The sequence below is a fragment of the Musa acuminata genome, chromosome BXJ1-6, assembly GCF_036884655.1.
Source record: "Musa acuminata AAA Group cultivar baxijiao chromosome BXJ1-6, Cavendish_Baxijiao_AAA, whole genome shotgun sequence".
NCBI classification, from domain to species: domain Eukaryota; kingdom Viridiplantae; phylum Streptophyta; class Magnoliopsida; order Zingiberales; family Musaceae; genus Musa; species Musa acuminata.
In genome coordinates this window covers 36778972-36798167 of record NC_088332.1, presented here as the reverse complement: position 1 = coordinate 36798167, position 19196 = coordinate 36778972, and the positions used below count along the sequence as shown (strand labels likewise).

At 38.0% G+C, this 19196-nt stretch overlaps 1 protein-coding gene across 1 annotated transcript; it reads right to left on the bottom strand.

Moving 5' to 3' along the window:
- Nucleotides 1-13223: 13223 nt before the first annotated feature.
- Nucleotides 13224-19196, bottom strand: LOC135676789 (BTB/POZ domain-containing protein At1g63850-like). The gene is made up of 2 exons (XM_065188342.1): nucleotides 18014-19196; nucleotides 13224-13794 (listed from the first exon to the last, which is right to left on the bottom strand). Exons 1-2 carry the CDS (start codon nucleotides 19127-19129, stop codon nucleotides 13516-13518), a joined length of 1395 nt encoding a protein of 464 aa, XP_065044414.1. The 5' UTR covers nucleotides 19130-19196; the 3' UTR covers nucleotides 13224-13515.

Here is a 19196-nt window from a genome sequence, read left to right as displayed (position 1 = left end):
GTTGGTCGAGTCCCTCGAGGCCATGGTGATTCGGAGGCCGAACAGGACGGGAATCACAAGGAGTTGTGATCGGCAAGAGTTGCCTACCTTTTAGGCTTAGTGTGATTGGTCGAGTCCCTCGAGGTTACACTAAGACGCTGATTGGATCCTGATCCCCACTAGAAGTCTGCCGGAGACTTCCGTTTCACGTGCTGAGGGTGTCGCGTGACTCGTTAGTAAAATAGTGGGAGCATATTAAGATAGAAGTCCATATCTTGATAGTTTATTTCTTGTAAAATCTGCATGTTATTCATTTCTGCTATATCTTTATTTTCAGAAAAATGTCGCTTTCAAATCCCTTACGTGGCATACTTGATGTCAACCGCCTCATTGGTCCAAATTATACGGATTGGCTCCGTAACTGAATTGTTCTCACAGTGGAGAAAATCGTGTACGTCCTTGATACAGTGATGCCTACGCCCGAAGAAGGGGCAAGCGAGGATGAGATCGCTCGCTACGTGAAGTACATTGATGACTCCACTCTTGCTCAGTGCTATATGTTGGGCTCTATGACTCCAGAGTTACAGAGACAACATGAAAAGATGGATGCCAGATCCATTCTCCTACATGTCCGCAAATTGTTTGAGGAACAGGGAAGGACTCAACGATATGAGATATCCAAGAGCCTTTTCCGCGCTAGGATGACTGAGGGGACACCGGTTCAGAACCATGTCCTAAAGATGATTGAGTGGATAGAGAAACTCACAGGTCTAGGAATGGTCCTAGAGGATAACTTGTGTGTGGACATTGTGCTTCAGTCTCTACCAGATTCCTTTTCACAGTTCATAATGAATTTTAATATGAACAAGCTTGAGGTGACTCTCCCAGAGCTCCTCAATATGTTGAGGGAGGCAGAGAGTACTATTAAGAAAGAGAGACCAGAAAGAAAAGGAAAGCAGAAAGGTCCCTTAAGAAGGGAAAGGGCAAGGGCAAACAAGGTAAAACAAATGTTGCTAAGAAAGACCCAACAAAGGACAAAGGCCAGTGCTTCCACTATGGTAAAGATGGGCACTGGAAGAGAAACTGCAAAGAGTACCTTGCAGAAAGGGCGAAACAAAAGCTTGATGAAGCTTCAGGTACATTCATGATCAGTCTCCATTTGTCAGACTTTTATGATAACACATGGGTATTGGATACCGGTAGTGCTTATCATATATGCAATTCGTTGTAGGTTCTGGCAAGGCCTAGGAGACTAGAGAGAGGCGAGATGGATCTCAAGATGGGTAATGGAGCAAAAGTTGTTGTATTAGCTGTTGGCGAGGTCGCCCTACATCTGCCTAGTGGAGCTTTTATTGCATTAGATGCATGTTATTTTGTTCCTTCAATTATCAAAAACATTATCTCTATTTCATGTTTAACAGTTAGTGGATATAAATTTATTTTTGAGAACAATGGTTGTTCGATATTATTAGATGATAAGATCATCACGAAAAGAACATTGCATAATGGTTTATTTATGTTAGACACCACTCCACATATCATGAATGTAAATGTGTCCAAAAGGAAACGAGATGAGTTGAACAGTGCATACCTGTGGCATTGTAGGCTAGGTCACATCCATGAAAGAAGGATTCAAAAGTTGCTAAATGATGGATATCTAGATCCATTCGATTATATGTCATATGCAACTTGTGAGCCTTGCATTCGTGGAAAACTGACCAAATCTCCATTTAGTGGAACTGGAGAGAGAGCCACTGAGTTGTTGGAACTCATACATAGTGATGTATGTGGATCCATGTCAACTCATGCCATTGGAGGTTACTCCTACTTCATTACATTTACTGATGATTTCTCAAGGTATGGATATGTGTACTTAATGAAGTACAAGTCCGAGGCCTTTGAGAAATTTAGAGAGTATAAGAATGAGGTGGAGAACCAGACTGTAAAGAGTATCAAAACTCTTCGATCAGATCGAGGAGGTGAGTACTTAAGTACAGAGTTTACTCAGTTCCTCAAAGACCATGGGATATTATCCCAATGGACACCTCCTTATACACCTCAGCTCAATGGTGTCTCTGAAAGGAGAAATCGTACATTATTAGATATGGTACGGTCCATGATAAGTTTCGCTGACCTACCCATCTCATTCTGGGGATATGCCCTAGAAATCGCAGCTTACCTTCTGAACAGAGTTCCAACTAAGTCGGTAGTGTCTACACCATATGAGATATGGAAAGGGAAGAAGCCTGATCTTAAGGTTGTTAAGATTTGGGGCTGCCCTGCCCACGTTAAAAGACACAACCTCGATAAGTTAGAATCAAAGATAGAGCGATGCATATTTGTGGGATACCCCAAGGAAACTTGTGGGTATTACTTCCATCATCCCGAGGACAAAAAGGTCTTTGTAGCTAAGAGAGCAGTGTTCCTTAAGAAGGAACACATTCTTGGCGGAGACAGTGGGAGAATGATAGAGTTGAGCGAAGTTAGAGAACCAAGCTCAAGCACCATTCTACAGCCCGAGTCTGTTCAGGTACCTAATACACAAGTTTCAACTTTACGCAGGTCTGATAGAGTATCTCATCCTCCTGAGAGATATGTGGGACATATTAGAGGAGAGGATGCTGAGGATATTGATCCTCAGACCTACGAGGAGGCTATTATGAGTATAGACTCCGGGAAGTGGCAAGAAGCCATGAATTCTGAGATGGATTCTATGTACTCCAATAAGGTTTGGAACCTAGTTGATGCGCCCGAAGGTATTGTACCCATCGGTTGCAAGTGGATCTTTAAGAAAAAAGATCGGAGTAGATGGAAAGGTAGAGACCTATAAAGCAAGGCTAGTGGCTAAAGAGTATCATCAAAGGCAAGGTGTTGACTACGACGAAACCTTCTCACCCGTAGCAATGCTAAAATCCATCAGAATTCTATTGGCTATTGCAGCACACTATGATTATGAGATCTGGCAGATGGATGTGAAAACTGCATTCCTCAATGGGAATCTCGAGGAGGAAGTGTATATGATGCAACCTGAGGGATTCGTGTCCAAGAACTGCCCAGATAAGGTGTGTAGGTTGCTTAGATCCATTTATGGATTAAAGCAAGCTTCTCGAAGTTGGAACATAAGATTTGATGAGTCAATCAGATCTTATGACTTCGTTAAGAACGAAGATGAGCCTTGTGTGTACAGGAAGGTAAGTGGGAGCGCTATCACCTTTTTGGTGTTATATGTGGATGACATCCTCATCATTGGGAATGACGTAGGAATGCTATCCACAGTAAAGACTTGATTATCTAGACACTTCTCCATGAAGGACTTAGGGGAAGCATCTTATATCTTGGGGATTAGAATCTATAGAGATAGATCCAATAGGATGCTTGGCTTGTCCCAGTCCAGGTACATAGAAACTATTGTCAAAAGGTTTGTCATGAAAAATTCCAAGAGAGGTCTCATACCGATGAGACATGGGATATCGCTTTCTACGAGTATGTCCCTAAAGACTCCAGAAGAAAGGGCAAACATGAATATGATACCTTATGCCTCAGTAATAGGGTCTATCATGTATGTCATGCTATGTACTAGGCCTGATATAGCGCATGCTCTGAGTGTCACGAGCAGGTATCAGGCGGATCCAAGCTTGGAGCATTGGAAAACAGTAAAGTGTATCCTTAAGTACTTGAGAAGGACTAAGGATCTTTTACTAGTATATGGAGGTAATAGCCTTAAGGTTGAAGGCTTCACTGACTCAAGTTTTCAGTCTGATGTCGATGATAGCAAGTCGAATTCAAGGTATGTGTACACCTTGAATGGAGGAGCAATGTGCTGGAAGAGTTCCAAGCAAGATACCACTACTGACTCGACCACAGAGGCGGAGTACATTGCTGCATCGGATGCAGCAAAAGAGGGAGTCTGGGTGAAGAAGTTCATCACAGATTTGGGAGTCGATACAGATAGCGACAAGTCGACTTCCTTATATTGCGACAACTATGGGGTGATTACTCAAATAAGGGAACCCGGGTCTCATCAGAAGTGTTCTGAGGAGGTTCCAGCTTATAAGAGAGATCGTAACCCGAGGAGATGTAGTAGTGGAAAGAGTTACATCCGAAGATAACATTGCAGATCCACTGACAAAGCTGTTGTCTCAGATTGTCTTTGAGCGTCACAGGAGTCTGATGGGGATCAGACACATAGGTGATTGGCTTTAGGTCAAGTGGGAGATTGCTAGTCATAGGTGCCCAGCAAGCCAATCACGTGAGTGATGGCACGTGTGACTTGATACATAATCTTTTTGCTTATTATATTTTGGCGTATATCACTTTATAACTATTGCATAAATGCATATATATATATTGTGATGTCCTTGGATTTGTGCAATGGGAATCGGATCGTGATGAGATCACGATAATGAGATCGATTCACCTTTAAACACATATCCTAAATAATCCCGGTCATAGGTTACTCGAGAGGGATATCGTGATAACCGGATAGACTGGTGTGCTGTATACCCGTCCATATGATGGATGCAGCTGGTCTCATAGCTGCTCGTGTAGGGACACTAGGGATACAGTACAGGTGCTCATTGGAGAATGAGTTCACTGATTGATCCGCTTACGGAATGCTGGATGGTTGATGATGCCTTATTGTCAGACAGCGATTCCGTAGTCCTAGTGGTGTATCTGGTCCTTAGACTTGAGACACCAAGGATGTCCTGTATGAGTGCTCCACTCTTTGATACCAGACTTATAGGTTTGGCTGTCCCCAGATCTAGTACAGCTGGTCATTGGGAGTGGTAGTCGACCTTACGAGGGCTATTGAGTGTCAATAGAGGATCATCCACTCTCGGCGTCATGAGAGGAATATCCCATGTGTTCTTGCTCAGACAAATCGGGTCATTCGGGTTGAGAGAGAAAGAGTTCTCCAGGAGAATCCGATTAGAGCGAGACTCGAGTAGAAACCGTATGGGTCTGATAGCACCATGCTCGATATACGGTCTCTGGGATATTAGATGGATGAGGGACTATAGGTACATGGTAACTGAGGATAGACAGGTCCAATGGATTGGATTCCCCTGTATCGTCTGGGGACTACGGCGTAGTGGCCTAGTACGTCCGTAGTCGATGAGTCGAGTGAATTATTACAAAGATAATAATTCATTGAGTTAGAAGGAGTTCTGACAGGTATGACTCACGGCCAGCTCGATATTGGGCCTAGAGGGTCACACACATATGGTAGGCATTGCGATGAGTAGAGGTTTGGATATGAGATATCCGACGGAGCCCTTGTCTTATTGGATGCAGATCCAATACCCACTAGGGAAGGACCCATTAGGGTTTGACACGGGATCTCTATAAATAGGAGGGATTCACAGCCTCATAGGCTAGAGTCTTTGCTTGCCTTTCCTATTCTCCTCTCCCTCTCCACCTCAGAGTAGGCCTGGAGTTTTGAGGAGCGTCGTCGCAACCCTGCTGTGTGGATCACCGCTAGAGAGGAGGACGCTTGACCTCCTTCACCCTCTCCTAAGGATCTGCAAGGAAACAGGGATATACGATCTCCCTAGGTAACACAATCTCTATACGCAGTTTTGTGTTTTGCGGATTTTTTGCGCACCAATCTTCGCACGACGACGAACATCTTTTTGGGAATCGGGGATTTTTGTTTTCTTGTACTTCCGCTGCGCATATGATATCGCCCCAATGATTTCCCAACAGTAAGGGTCGTTGATCTTCGTCTATTGGAAAGAAGATCGTTAGTGAATGCTGATGGCCTCGATGGAAGAGGAATCGAGAATGGACGTAGGTCGTGATGACCGAACCACTATAAACCTTGATTTATATTTCTATTTTATTGTTTACCTTTATTAAAAACTGTTTTACTTACTCATTATATTCTTACAAATATTTTTAAGTTAAACATATTTCCGATATGATTTTATCGAACAAGATTTTTCAATCGACATAACTTTTACGAAAGTACTAATTCACCCCCCCACTTAGTGCCAATTTCGATCCTACTAATTGGTATCAGAGCCAAGTTTCTCTCTGTTTGGTTTAACACCTAAGAGAGATAGCTTTTTTCAGCTTTCAAAAGGGTTATTCTATCATTTGACCTCCTATGTTCAATGGGATGGACTACACGTATTGAAAAACATGAATGAGAGTTTTCTTACTTTTTTTAAATTTTGATTTATGGAATATTATCGAATATGGCTTTCAACAACCCTCTAAACCTATGAATGAATGGAATAATTTTGAGAAAAAAATATTTTTGTTAAATGCAAAAGCTATGAATGCTTTGGATAAAAATGATTTTAATCATATTTTGACTTGTGAAACTACACATGACATTTGGCACACTCTTGAAATCACACATGAAAGCACAAGTATGGTTAAAGAATAAAAAATTAATCTTTGCATAGTTTTGAATTATTTCGAATGGAACCAAATGAAATCATTGGAGACGTGCACCTGTTTTACGAATGTCATCAATGGTTTGAAAGTACTTCATAAAAGTTTTTCTAATTTTGATCTTGTTAACAAAATACTAAGATCCCTTCCAAAAAGTTGGGATCCGAAAGTGATGGCAATACAAGAGACAAAGGACTTGAACAATTTCTCTCTTGAAGAACTTATTGGGTTTTTAATAACCTATGAAATGATTTGTATCAAACATGATAAACATGATAACAACATTCCAAAGAATATGAAGGATTTGACATTTTGAACAATAGAAGATCACTCGAGAGAAAACTCAAGTGATGATGATGATGATGACCTCGAACTTCTCATAATAAAATTTAAAAATTTATAAAACAAGAATCAAAGAATAAAAATGAACTTAAAAATAACAAAATAACTTGCTATGAATAAAAACGGCTAGGACACTTCAAAGGCGAATTTCTACAATTGAAAAAGAAGGTGCTTGTACAAAAGAAGAAGAAGAAACCACTCAAGGCGACATGGGATGAAACGAGTACATCCAAAGACGAGGAGAAAACTAAGAAAGACGATATGGTAAACTATGCTTTGGTGACTTTCAATATGAGGTAAGTAACTCAACCAAAACCTCTTTATCTTACTATGAAATTACTTGATGCATTTCATAAGTTGTTTATAAATTAGTTAGTAAGAAATATAAAATATATTTCATAAGTTATTTTTAAATCAGTTAATAAGAAATATAAAAGGGAGATCATACTTCTCTTTCTAGTGATTTTAAAATTTAAAAAAAAAATTAAGCATGATAATTGCATGTTAACTCCTAGCATTACGAAGAGTTAGATTCACTTAAGAAGAAAAATGTATTACTACAACAAACAAAATGATTTTGATTGAAAATGGTGTATGTTTAATGAAATCATGCTTGATGATTTAATAATGTATGATGATTTCAAGTAATGATGATTTTTATGATTTACGGTTTATTGATCTGGATGAGTCTTGTGATAAATCTTACTTTTCGATTTTAAACGATGATGCATATTTTTGTTTGGCATAAAAGACAAAGGAATATTTGTATGAAATAAATCACATACATTGAAATACATTAAAAAAAAGGGAATGTATTATTCTTGAACATTTCTCTATTTCTATCTTATCGATTTTATAATAAGAGATTGATAAGTATATTTATGTCATTTTAAATCTCTTGAAAGTGATTTTGATGATTTGACAATTTAAATTTTAATAAATTTTATCGAAATTATGATCTTGAATTCTCGAAATTATAACTTAAGATTCTCTTAATATGAATCAAGATCTTTTACTCTTTATTCTCGTATGATTCTTGTATTTTATTAAAGAGAATATTTATCTAAATAAATCATGATTTTTCTCTTGATTTCTTGGAATTCATGATTTAAAATTTCTTTTGAAGATCTTTTACTATTTAATCTCCTAAGATTTATTTTTTATTATTTAAGAAAAAAATTATCAAAATGAATCATGTCTTTTGGTATTTATATAATCTTTGATATTATATTTTATAATATAATTTTCATTATATATAATTCCTTTATATTTATGGTTGTAAACTTAATATGATGCTTGGAGAATTGATGTAAAGGGAAATAAATTGTACCATTGTATTATTTTCCTATTCTTCTTTCTTACAATGACAAAGGGGAGAAAGAAAATTACTAGCATCTCAAGAGAACCAAAAGGACTAGCTTGAATGTTAAATTTAGGCAAATTGTTAAATCTTCCAAATGCATAAATTCTTCTTATATATTTTTCGGATCATGATTTTGATTTTTTGATTTTTATGACTTGAGTTTTCTTTATGAATCAAGATCATTTCCTATCATTCATTCTATTTACAAAAGAAGAGATATATTAAAAATGACTCATGGTTTTTCAGTATTTATGACTTGATCTTTCATTTTTGATGATTGAAATATTAATATAAATTTTTCTTGATATCTCATTTGTCATGATTTAAAAATTGATGTAAAGGAAAAAAAATTACAACATTGCATTATTCCCTTCTTTTTTGATAATGACAAAAGGAAAGATAAAATTGGTAGCATGCACATCTCAAAAGAGAAGCAAAGATTGCTAGCTTGCACATCACAAAGAAAAGTAAAATTGCTAGTTTGTATGTTCTAAAATGATATACAATTTACTTGCATATTCTAAAATATTATAAAATTTGCTAACTTGCATGTTCGAAAATGATGTAAAACTTGCTAAATTTGCTAGCTTGCATATTGCAAAAGGAAGTAAAACTTACTAGCTTGCACATCACAAAGAAAGGCAAACTTGCTAGCTTGCTTATCTCAAAAGAGAAGCAAAGTTTGCTAGATTGCACATTTTAAGAAGATGAAACATGCTATCTTGCACATATCAAAAGATGTAAAAATTTTATTAACTTTCATATGAAAAACTTGCTAGCTTACATGATGATATATACAATGATGTTTCAAAATTTTGAAATTACGTTTATAATGTAATGATTTGAAATTATATTTCAAAAACTTACTAGTTGCACTTCTCTTTTTTGTTGATGACAAAGGGGGAGAATGTATGATGATAATCATACATGATAAGATATAATGTACTTTGATATTTTGATACCATGATGATTTAAAATCATATATGTAATGATGATTTTATATTTTAAAAATATATGATGATTTGGTATTATGCATGTAATACTTCAACTTATGATAATAATGCATGAAATGATGAAATATTCATGATTAAAATTGCTTTGACTTGAATTCAAGGTTCATCTCAATATGATATATTGATAGGGAGAGTTTAGTTTAAATTCCGTCATCAATTGGTTGTCACCATAAAAAAAAGGGGAGATTATTGAATCTCGAATTTTGATGATAAAATCAATTGATGAGTTTACGATCTAATCTGTGTTTTGAATGACGTAGAACTAACTTCGATCGGAAAAGGTAAATTGATTAAAGTAGAAAGAATCGGACGTTGGGCCGGAGTGAACATGTTAGAAGATTGGACGTCGATCAAAGGATCGATTAATGTGCCGACAAAAGGACTTCGTGCTATGAGTTTGGGCATCAGGCCGAATGATAGGACATTGCGCTAAGGAGATCAGATGTTGCGGAGGTCAATATACCGATTAGGCAATATGCCGAAAGAGAGGATGATGCGTCGAAGGGTTGGACAAAGCGTTGGATGAACCAATGACATGTCGGACAACATAGAATTCTAATCTTGTAATCGGTTATATCTTAATTGGTCGTAGTTAGGTCATAATTGAGTTATTTTTTGTGTAACCATGCTAACTCAATTAGGGGCTCATTGGGCCCATGATGGGGCTGTTTTGGGCCAAGAGAAAGGCTCATTCAGTGTCTCAAAAGTTGGGTCAAGCGATGACACTGTATGTCCAGGCGATGGAACCTCCGGTGGTTCTGTCCAACACAAGTGATGGTACCACCAATACCTTGAAATATCTGGGATTTGAATTTTAACTTCAATTTTTGAAGTCATTTGGGGTCTATAAATACCTCAATCTTTCTTGCTTAAGAAAGCATGAAAGGTAAAACAAAATTATGTGATTCTAAGGTTGTAATCCCTATTAGAAAATTGAGTTCCCTCCTCCATATGCTTAGAGGTTGTTTTAAGGGAGAGTGTGAGGGAATACTAGAGGGGTGTAAAGGTTCTCTCCTAAACCTGTGAAAAGGAGAAAGAGTTATAAGGGTAGTTGATCTTTGCCCATTAGAAAGAAGATCATTAGTGAACGCCGATGGCCTCGACGGAAGAGGAATCAGAAATGGACGTAGGTCATAACAACCAAACCACTATAAACCTCGATTTTGCATTTCTATTTTGTTGTTTACCTTTATTGCAAACCACTTTACTTGCTTATTACATTCTTACGAACGTTTTCAAGTTAAATATATTTTTGATACGATTTTATCGAATGAGATTTTTGAATTGACGTAACTTTTACGAAAGCACTAATTCACCCTCCTATAATCCCCCCCCCCCCCTTCTTAGTGCTGATTTTGGTCCTAACAGATTTGTCACTATCTTGATCGATATTATATTAGGTCAATTTGAGTTTATATTAAGCTAAAAGAAAACTAACTCATCATGAAAGTCATTGGGCTAGAAATTCAATTGAACTATGTCCATTAAAAGGTCAAACTAGTGGCCTAAACTAGTATAGAGTGGTGGTAAAATCAAGCCCAAGGGTGGTGCCACATAAGTTAGTTAACATTCACTATTTATACTTTGTCAACCTTTTTTACAATAATAGTATTATCCAAAATTCAAATTTTGTGATAGTAGGATTGTTAAAGTCTAGATTTATGACTCATAAAAAATTACAATAATAGTATTACCCTATATCACCAATGGTACTATCGGTACCTTAAAATTTTAAAGATTTAAATTTTTAACTTTATTTTTTAAACTGTTTGGGGTATATAAATAATTCACTTGGGCTTAGTTGATGGAGCATCTATTCTTAAATTTGTGGAGTGTTATAGCTCTCTTTTGAATATTATTTGAGTTTTTCTTCTCTCTTGGGCTTAGTTATGATACTAAGTTATAAGAGGTAAAAGATTTCTTATAAAAGAATAAGTACGAAGGTTCTCTCTTAAACCTAAAAATGGAGAAATATTTTATCATAAAATATTTTTGATATTCACTCATTGAAAATAAGATCACAAGTGAAAGTTAGTGCCCTCGATAAAAAAAGAACCGGGAGCGGAGGTAAGTTAAAAAAGATCAAACCATTATAAATTAGTTTATATACTTTCTCTTACTTATGATTTTTTATTATGATTACTTATATATTATTACTCTACTCGCATTCAATACTTAGTTAATCATGTTTTCAATACATATTTTTCTCAATCGAATTTTAAAGTCGGTTACATCCTAACATTAATTCAAACCCCTCCCCCCATTAGTGTTATTACAATCCTAACAAATTATTCAACTGACGTGCCCAAGGTAACAAGGCATATAAGTTGGTGTCGTGTATTGATAGTGACATGGCATTTGAATATCTATCATTAGATCCTCATATAATCTATCCCATTGTGTGTTGAGGCACAATGTCATATCTTAAGGAATATTATTGAGGTCAGAGTTATCAATTTCGATGTGTACTATCCAATACGGATAGTACCTAATGGTCCAAGAAGATAATAGTACTCAATCTTCTCAATCAAACTATCAAATAATTGAAGTATTGATCAACTCTATAAAATGGATTGATCAACTCTATAAAATGGATTCTCAAGTGCTCCTATTCTCTTCTCAAGCTTAAACTTACTAAAAGAGTTTTAAACTTTTGAACCCGTAGCCTTCGATAATTTTTTTAATTTTTTTTAAAAACAAATGGTGTACGCATATTCAATCCTAATACCGATGAACTATTAAAATTTTGATAAGTTAAGTTAGTATATTTGAAGAAAAAAATATGACAAATAAGATTTTTAACTTTTAATTATTGATATTCTCATCCTACTAATGTTTTAAATGTTATCTCCGACGTCTTCCACCACCCTTTGATCCGCGATGCGGCGGTGCGATCAAAGTTGTGTCCGCGTGCATCCTGATATCGCCACGTCATCGACAACCCGAAGACGCACAAACCAAAACGCACGAGGCGGTGCGTGCGTCGGTCGCGTCAACCTCAGCCACCAACATCAGTCAAATTCTTGCAGCGATAAAGTCGCCGCCGGTGGTTAGCTTGCGTACGTCGTCTTCCGCCCCGTGCGCCACGCCACGCCTCGGAGTCGTCCCCACGAGGCAGCCTTGTAACGCAAAGCTGGTCACGAACCGGGTAGGAACTGTATTTCTTGGACCAACGGAGAGAGAGAGAGAGAGAGAGAGAGAGAGAGAGAGACAGCTGCTGATGCTCGTCAACGGCGAGTTAGGAAGGAGCATAATTGGGTTCCTCTCTCGCCCTCTCTCTATCCATCCAAAATTCTTTTGATCTCGCTTCCTATCTTTAGTTCACCTTTACAGCCTGAGACGCTGTGGAATCCGATGGAGGAGGAAGATCTGAGTGGGGGCTTCCATTTCAGGTGGCATAGAAGTCACTCTTTATTAGCTAGAATTGTGGGAAGATCGCAGAGTTGCCGGCTGATTCTGGAGTCGGCCGTCGCCGAGCATTCGGCGGCGATAACGAAGTACAAGCGGCTGTCGCATTCGACCAGATCACCGGATGAGCGGCCACGGCAGCAGCGCGCGTCTGAAGCTCGGTGGCTTTTGGCTCATTTCTTCCTTAGAAAGGCTGGTGAAGTGCCACGGGACACCAACAAAGGGAAAACCAAGAAGAAAGAGAAGAAGAAGAAGAAGAAGAAGAAGAAGAGCTGGTCTTCATGGTTGCCGGACCCTACCAGAAGGTGGCCTGTTCAAGGTTGGTAGAGTAAATACGAAGGATCAGTTCATAGTTTGTCTCGCGGATGGCGGGTTGTGTGTGTTCATTCTCCTACTGTTTGATTTGTTGTACTGAAATGTTATTGACATGAGAACAAAAAAATACAGATTGGCCAAGATGGGAGTATATTCTACAGTAATTTATTTATACATTTGTTGATTGTTCGTCTCTCCATTTTCCATGTTTAGTTCCATTGCTCAATCCGAAACACACAATAAAATCATTATCAGAATTTATAGTATGTATGCATGTCTGATAAAAGAAAATTGAAGACAAGCAACAATCTGAACCTGACACATTATATAATGCTGATGCAACTAAGCACTAATAACAAATGAGATTATAGTTATGTATTAAGCCACAAGGAACCGGGATGTAGAAAAAGAAAAATAATATCCTAAAATTGTTTGCATCAGATTGGAATACAATCAGTTGTTTGTCTCTCTCCACCTTTTCAACTTTAAGCCATTCCATTAGTTCTAAATGCATCACCCTCAGGTCTGTGATATATTTTACACAGCCAGTCAACAGAAAAAACTATACACAAATCTACCGTCTGATAAGGGAGGATCATATACAAACATATAACAGAGAAATTTTAATCGGAGGAGGCGGTTTGGATGATACAATATAAACAACAGATCTTGTAATAACTAGTAGTTATTGTTTCAAGGACGCACACCATCATATGGAGGCCTGTTTGCCCGCCGAAACCAAGTTTTGAACGCCAAGATCAAGTGTGGGCAATCATCAATATTACGAGTGGAGAAACTTAGGCACTGCTGCAGCAGTTCTTGAGAATCCGACATTGGCAGCGTGGAGATTATGCTTAAGAATGTTTCTTCCAGTTCCTGGATCACTGATTTTTGACCTGTAGGCATTGGAGAAACAATGTCCCGGCAAACATTCAGCACTGGCAGCCAGCCTCTCACAAGCTTCATCCTCACCTGAGATAATGTGATGCTCAAAATTAATAACTCCAGGTGTAGGGTCCATACATCAGTTCTCTGATAGCCATATCGTAGCAGATGGTAAGAATAGACAATTGGAGCAACAAGGCCTACCTTTCCATGTTGAATTACATCTCAATGATAGTAACACCTAGTAAAATCTAAGTCAAGTTGCATAAAGATATGCAAGCTTGACATAATTGTTGGGAGATATCTGAAGAACATGTAAAAGTATTTAATTAATGCATGTGGTAATATTTGAACAACAGTATTTGACCCAAGATCCTGGTTAAAAACAATTAAAATAGCTAAACGAGTGAAGCGATAAAGCACTTTCCTGCAATTACAGTAGATCATCCATTAATGCAATCATATGAACTGAGTTCTTGGATGAGTTCTTGATCATCATACAGAATAGCCAACGGCGAACTTCCATAAGTGTTGTTTTGAGACAGAAATTGTTGTGACAAATTCGACTTTGACCGAGACGAGGGAACAACACAGTGGATAGCTAGATACACTATCATAACAACATGATGCCGAAAAATAATAATCTTGTATGTTGTCGTACATGGGAAGCCCAAAAATTTACCCAAGGGCATTATCGTTGAGAGGAATATTTGAAAAAAAAAAAAAAGCCCAACGATGTTGTAGGACAGTACCATATAAATTCAGGGACCAATTAACTTCCACTGTAAGTGGATTACATAAAAAGAATCCATAACATAGGTTTCATAGTTGTTAGTGGCATCAACAAGGAATAGAATTGCCTGAGTAGTCATGTAGTACTCCAACAATGTCATAGATGTTAAAATATTGGAAAAGTTTGTCATGGTAGATGTCTCACTCTGATACGACTTGCTAGGATATGACCTTCTACTAAAGTATCCAACTCAACAATGAGAATTAGCCTCCCAAAGATGAGAAAAAGAGAAAATTAGTTACTAACTAATGACAATTTTGTTCAATGAAATAAGGTATCTTCCAAAAGCCTTAGAGTTTTGCAATATGATAAATATATAAATGGGAAGATCCTTTTTTTAATTTATAATTTTTGGAATCCCACAAATCCTAGCTAAAGGTGCATCCAAATTTCATCAAGTATAAATCCTAACGGCTTGAAAACCCACCATCCTACCTGTAACCAAAATGTGACTCGAAAGAAAAAAATACAACTCGAAATATGACTATGAAATCAATCTAAAATAGCAACTAAAATATGAACGAAAATAAATAACTAATTTTAAAAAAAGAAGTCAACCCAAAAATCCTTCTCTATGGTTGGTCAAGGTGGGGCCTGATGGGGTTGGTTCAAGTTTAGCCACATTGTAACGTCAATCTTATACATGATTCAGCAAAGTGCAAAAACTTATGCTTGGTGCAAATCAAAATAGTTATGTACTTCACGACTCAATTCAGGTAGTTAACAAACAAATTAATATAACACAGCATTAATTGACACAATTGTATTAATCTTATATCATTTAGTTTTTCCAAAGATACTTTAGTGTATAAGTTTGCAATCATTACTTCAGCACATGAACACACTTAGTATTACAAAATTAGACTTAAGGCATATGAAGTTTATATACAAAAGAAGTACTATGCAATCGAGAAGACAGAGGAATAGGCACTACTACTACGGGTGGGGCCTCACTAGAGTGAGACCACGTTATGCCTAATCCCCAAATCAATTATGCCATGGCATGCCTAATTACAAGTATCAATTGAATAATTTGGAGACCATATCCTAAACACATTTTGGTGGTGTTAAGCCAAAGTTCATTAACAGAGGCCGTCACAGGCACCAACAAGCACAAGGGAGTTGGAAAATTTATGGAGGTTTGGTCATAATTGGTCTTGCCCTTGGCATTGCTTTTCTTAGTTTCTATGAAAAAATAAATGATCAAGGGAATGACAGCTGTCTTCATTAATGCAAGAAGCTGGTGAATACTTGCTATATTTCATATGATTTAGATGTTTGACATAGAGAGTATATATGCATGGTGGCTCCAGAAATGTCAGAAAAGAGAAAAATGACATTTAATGATATCATAGGATTCCAGAAAAATCCTCACTCAAGAAAAATAAGATATGAACAGTGAGCCACGTGAGTGGGTGGTAAGCTTCCATTGGAAGAGATTCGCAACAACTTTTTTTGGAGTTCTCTGTTGCTATAGCATTAATTGGATTAAATGTGAATTACAAGACATTCTTCAACTTGAGATGGTCTTAAGAACAATCTGCTATCTAATCACTCCAAAATTCCCCAGTTACCCTGATTTTGACAAGCATGAAGTAAAAAGTGTTCGCAAAGTAGCATTTGAGTCAGTTAGGAAATAAGATTTATATTGTCAATATAAAGTAAAACACAGTCACTTGTCCTTAAGATTATTTTAAATGACATAATACAACACAGAATAGCTCATATCACTCATCTCTACAAGAAATGGGGAAAATATGAGCAGTTTATTGTATGAAAATTGCAATTAATGAATTAATATTTATAAATGCTATAAACGAAGCAAATGATAGCCTCTGTTTCACTCTATTATACAAAGAAAACTGTATCTGACAAATAACAAAATGACAAAGATATGGTTCATACCATAATAGCCTCATTCCATGAGAAACTACAATGCCCACCAATCATTAATAAGGACAATTACCTTGGTATTACGATGATCAAAACTGGAATTATCTACTAAACAAATGGAGAATAAATTACATTTTACCCCCCTTCACTAAGAAGCTTGCCACAACCCATGAGTGGTCAACATAACCATTGTAACAACCTAAAGCTAGCTAATATACACAATCATCTAGTCACTGTCCAATCATCCAGCATAAAATCAACCAGAAAAAAATTAATGCATGAGATTTAGTAAAAACGGAAAAAAATCATCTAACAAAGTCTTCTACCAAGTAGTTGTTTAAATTTTTGTACTTTGAGCTTATATAATATGATCACCCCCAGCCTAGTCTCCTTTTGCAGACCAAAGAGTAGTTCACTTAGATATTCAAGAAAACCTAGCTAATCATGTACACTGTGCTTTGAGGCAATCATATTATCAAATTGATAGCCAAGTTTATGTAATAATTTGAATTTATTTCCTCAGCAAGTCAATTACTAGTTGCATTCACAGACACACACCCAAGAAAACACACGCACAAATACAGAACTGTTAGTCCATTTACTTATATATTTTTCTTAGATGTTGTAATATTCTGAAAGTACATGGATTGATGTAACGACTTTTTAAGTATAAGACAAGAATCTTACAGCTCCTCTGATAAGTTCATACTACTGTATACTATCATGATCTTATGCACATAAGCAAGGCAAATCCTGTCACACTTGCCATTTGTACGTGTTAATAGAACATATTTTCCAAATCCTTAATGACTACTGCATTATGTAATTTTTAGGCAAATATCAACAAAAAAGTAATGCAAAAATTAGATTCACTACACCTCCTATTATTAATAAACATACACTATAACGCATTACGCACTCAGTAATTCTCTATCAGAATTGAAATGAGAACTTCTAAAACTTCCAAGCACCACCATTACAAATCAAGACTTCCACTATCAAAACAGATTCACAAAGTGAAAAATCTAAGACAAGAAGGCTCATAAGTGTTTTACATTTTAGTATCACTTTCCTTACCAGACATAATAAACTAGGAATGTGATTAAATCATCCTGCCTTCCATAGAGACTTTCATCATGAAAAATCCTCTTTATCCACTAATAGATACATGAGTACAGATTTATCTTTTATGTTGCACGTTTAGCAAGACCATCCCTATACTAAAGAAAACTAACTCTCTTTAAGTTACATAAAGTGTTCAAGGACAACAGTAACAACGGTCCTACTATGTTTAATGTTTCATCCTGCTAAGTCATCACCAAATCTTATCCTTATTTTTCATTAATATGCATAAATAGAGGGAAATTATCCCCTTAATTTGGATGCAGCTGGCTGTGATCACTTTCTTTTCAAGGTCTATGTGAACTTTTTACTTCATTTAAATCAAACTTATATAAGTCATGCTAATTTCATTGATTTCTAGCTGAACATATTATTGATACTATTATAACTTTTCTTGAGCATCCTTGCCCTGGTCACATTTGGTTTACAATCACTTATCATAACATTATTCATAACAAAAAGAGAAGGATAAATTCATGAATAGATCAAGGGGAAAACCTGTCGCGGAGCCACAGTAGTCCCAGAAACAACTGCTTTGGCCACTCGGAATGTGGACTTTATGACCAGCGACAGCAGTCCAGGAGCTATATTCTTCCATGCATCATCCCTGAAAGTCTTCTGCAAGTCTGCTGCCAGTGCAGCCTGCTCACTCCACTCTGCAACTGCAGTGTCGGCCACTCTCAACTCAATCATCCTCTCCACCAGCCAATGCAGGTGCTTTGCATTTACCACGGCAGCATGCAGATTCAACCTCTGCATCGCCTCTCTTTCATCATTGTCACCAGCAACTCTAAAGTCCGGGCTGGCATACTTCCCAAGGTAATCCTTCACCGTCTCCATACTCGTCAAAAAGGCTTGATCCAAAACTCTCCTCACTGAATCCCGAGAAGGGTAATCTCTCAGTAGCTTTGCAACGAAGGCCTTGATGGTCGCCACATTCGGATGACTACGAGTTGCTGAATCAATCAATCCATGTAGCATTTCCTCTGGCACGCTCTTTCCATCCCCTTTTTCCACCATCACAGGCAAAACCCTCGCAAGGAGGTCTTGGGACTCTTCTCGGCGAAGAAAAGGGATCAAATTATGGACCCCATCCTCCTCCTCTTCGGTCCACGGCACGGCCTCGAGGAATCGCACGCAGGCCCGGATGCAATCGTCGAAGAGGAGCTCCGAAGCCACCGGGATCATCTCCAGAGCGTCGGACACCGAGCCGATAGCGCCGGAGAAGTCGAGGGTGTGAAGGAGCCGGAGGACGGCGACATGGGCGTCGAAAGGGTCGCGGGGGCGTCCAGGGCACGCGACGACCTTGAGGGTGAGGCGGTGACTGATCGCACCTCCAGGGCCAGGGCAGGGGCCGCGGCCGGGGCGTTGCCATCGATCGGAGAGGAGGGCAGCGAAGTATCGGGATCGGCGGAGCGCGGCGGAGCAGAGGTGGAGGTCGATCGAGAGGGGATCGGGGTCGTCGAGCTCGAGGCGGAGAAGAACGTCAGCGGCGGCGGGGTCGTCGAAGCCACCGCCGGAGGCGGCGGAGGGGAGAACCTCCGTTAGGGTTCCGTCGGGGGAGGGAAGATGGCCGCCGCTGCTCCCGACGCGCTTCCGTTTCCACGATGACATAGCCACGTTTCCGCACGGCCATAACGGCGACGGCGGGCAGAGAGGGATATAGAAATCACCGGTTCTG

What these genes read in the sequence shown, in the direction of transcription:
- LOC135676789 (XM_065188342.1), bottom strand. Translation starts at nt 19,129, where the DNA reads ATGTCATCGTGGAAACGGAAGCGCGTCGGGAGCAGCGGCGGCCATCTT. An exon ending in CTACTGTGGCTCCGCGACAG is followed by an intron (nt 13,795 to 18,013) that starts GTTTTCCCCTTG and finishes ACATTATCTCAG; the next exon opens with GTGAGGATGAAGCTTGTGAG.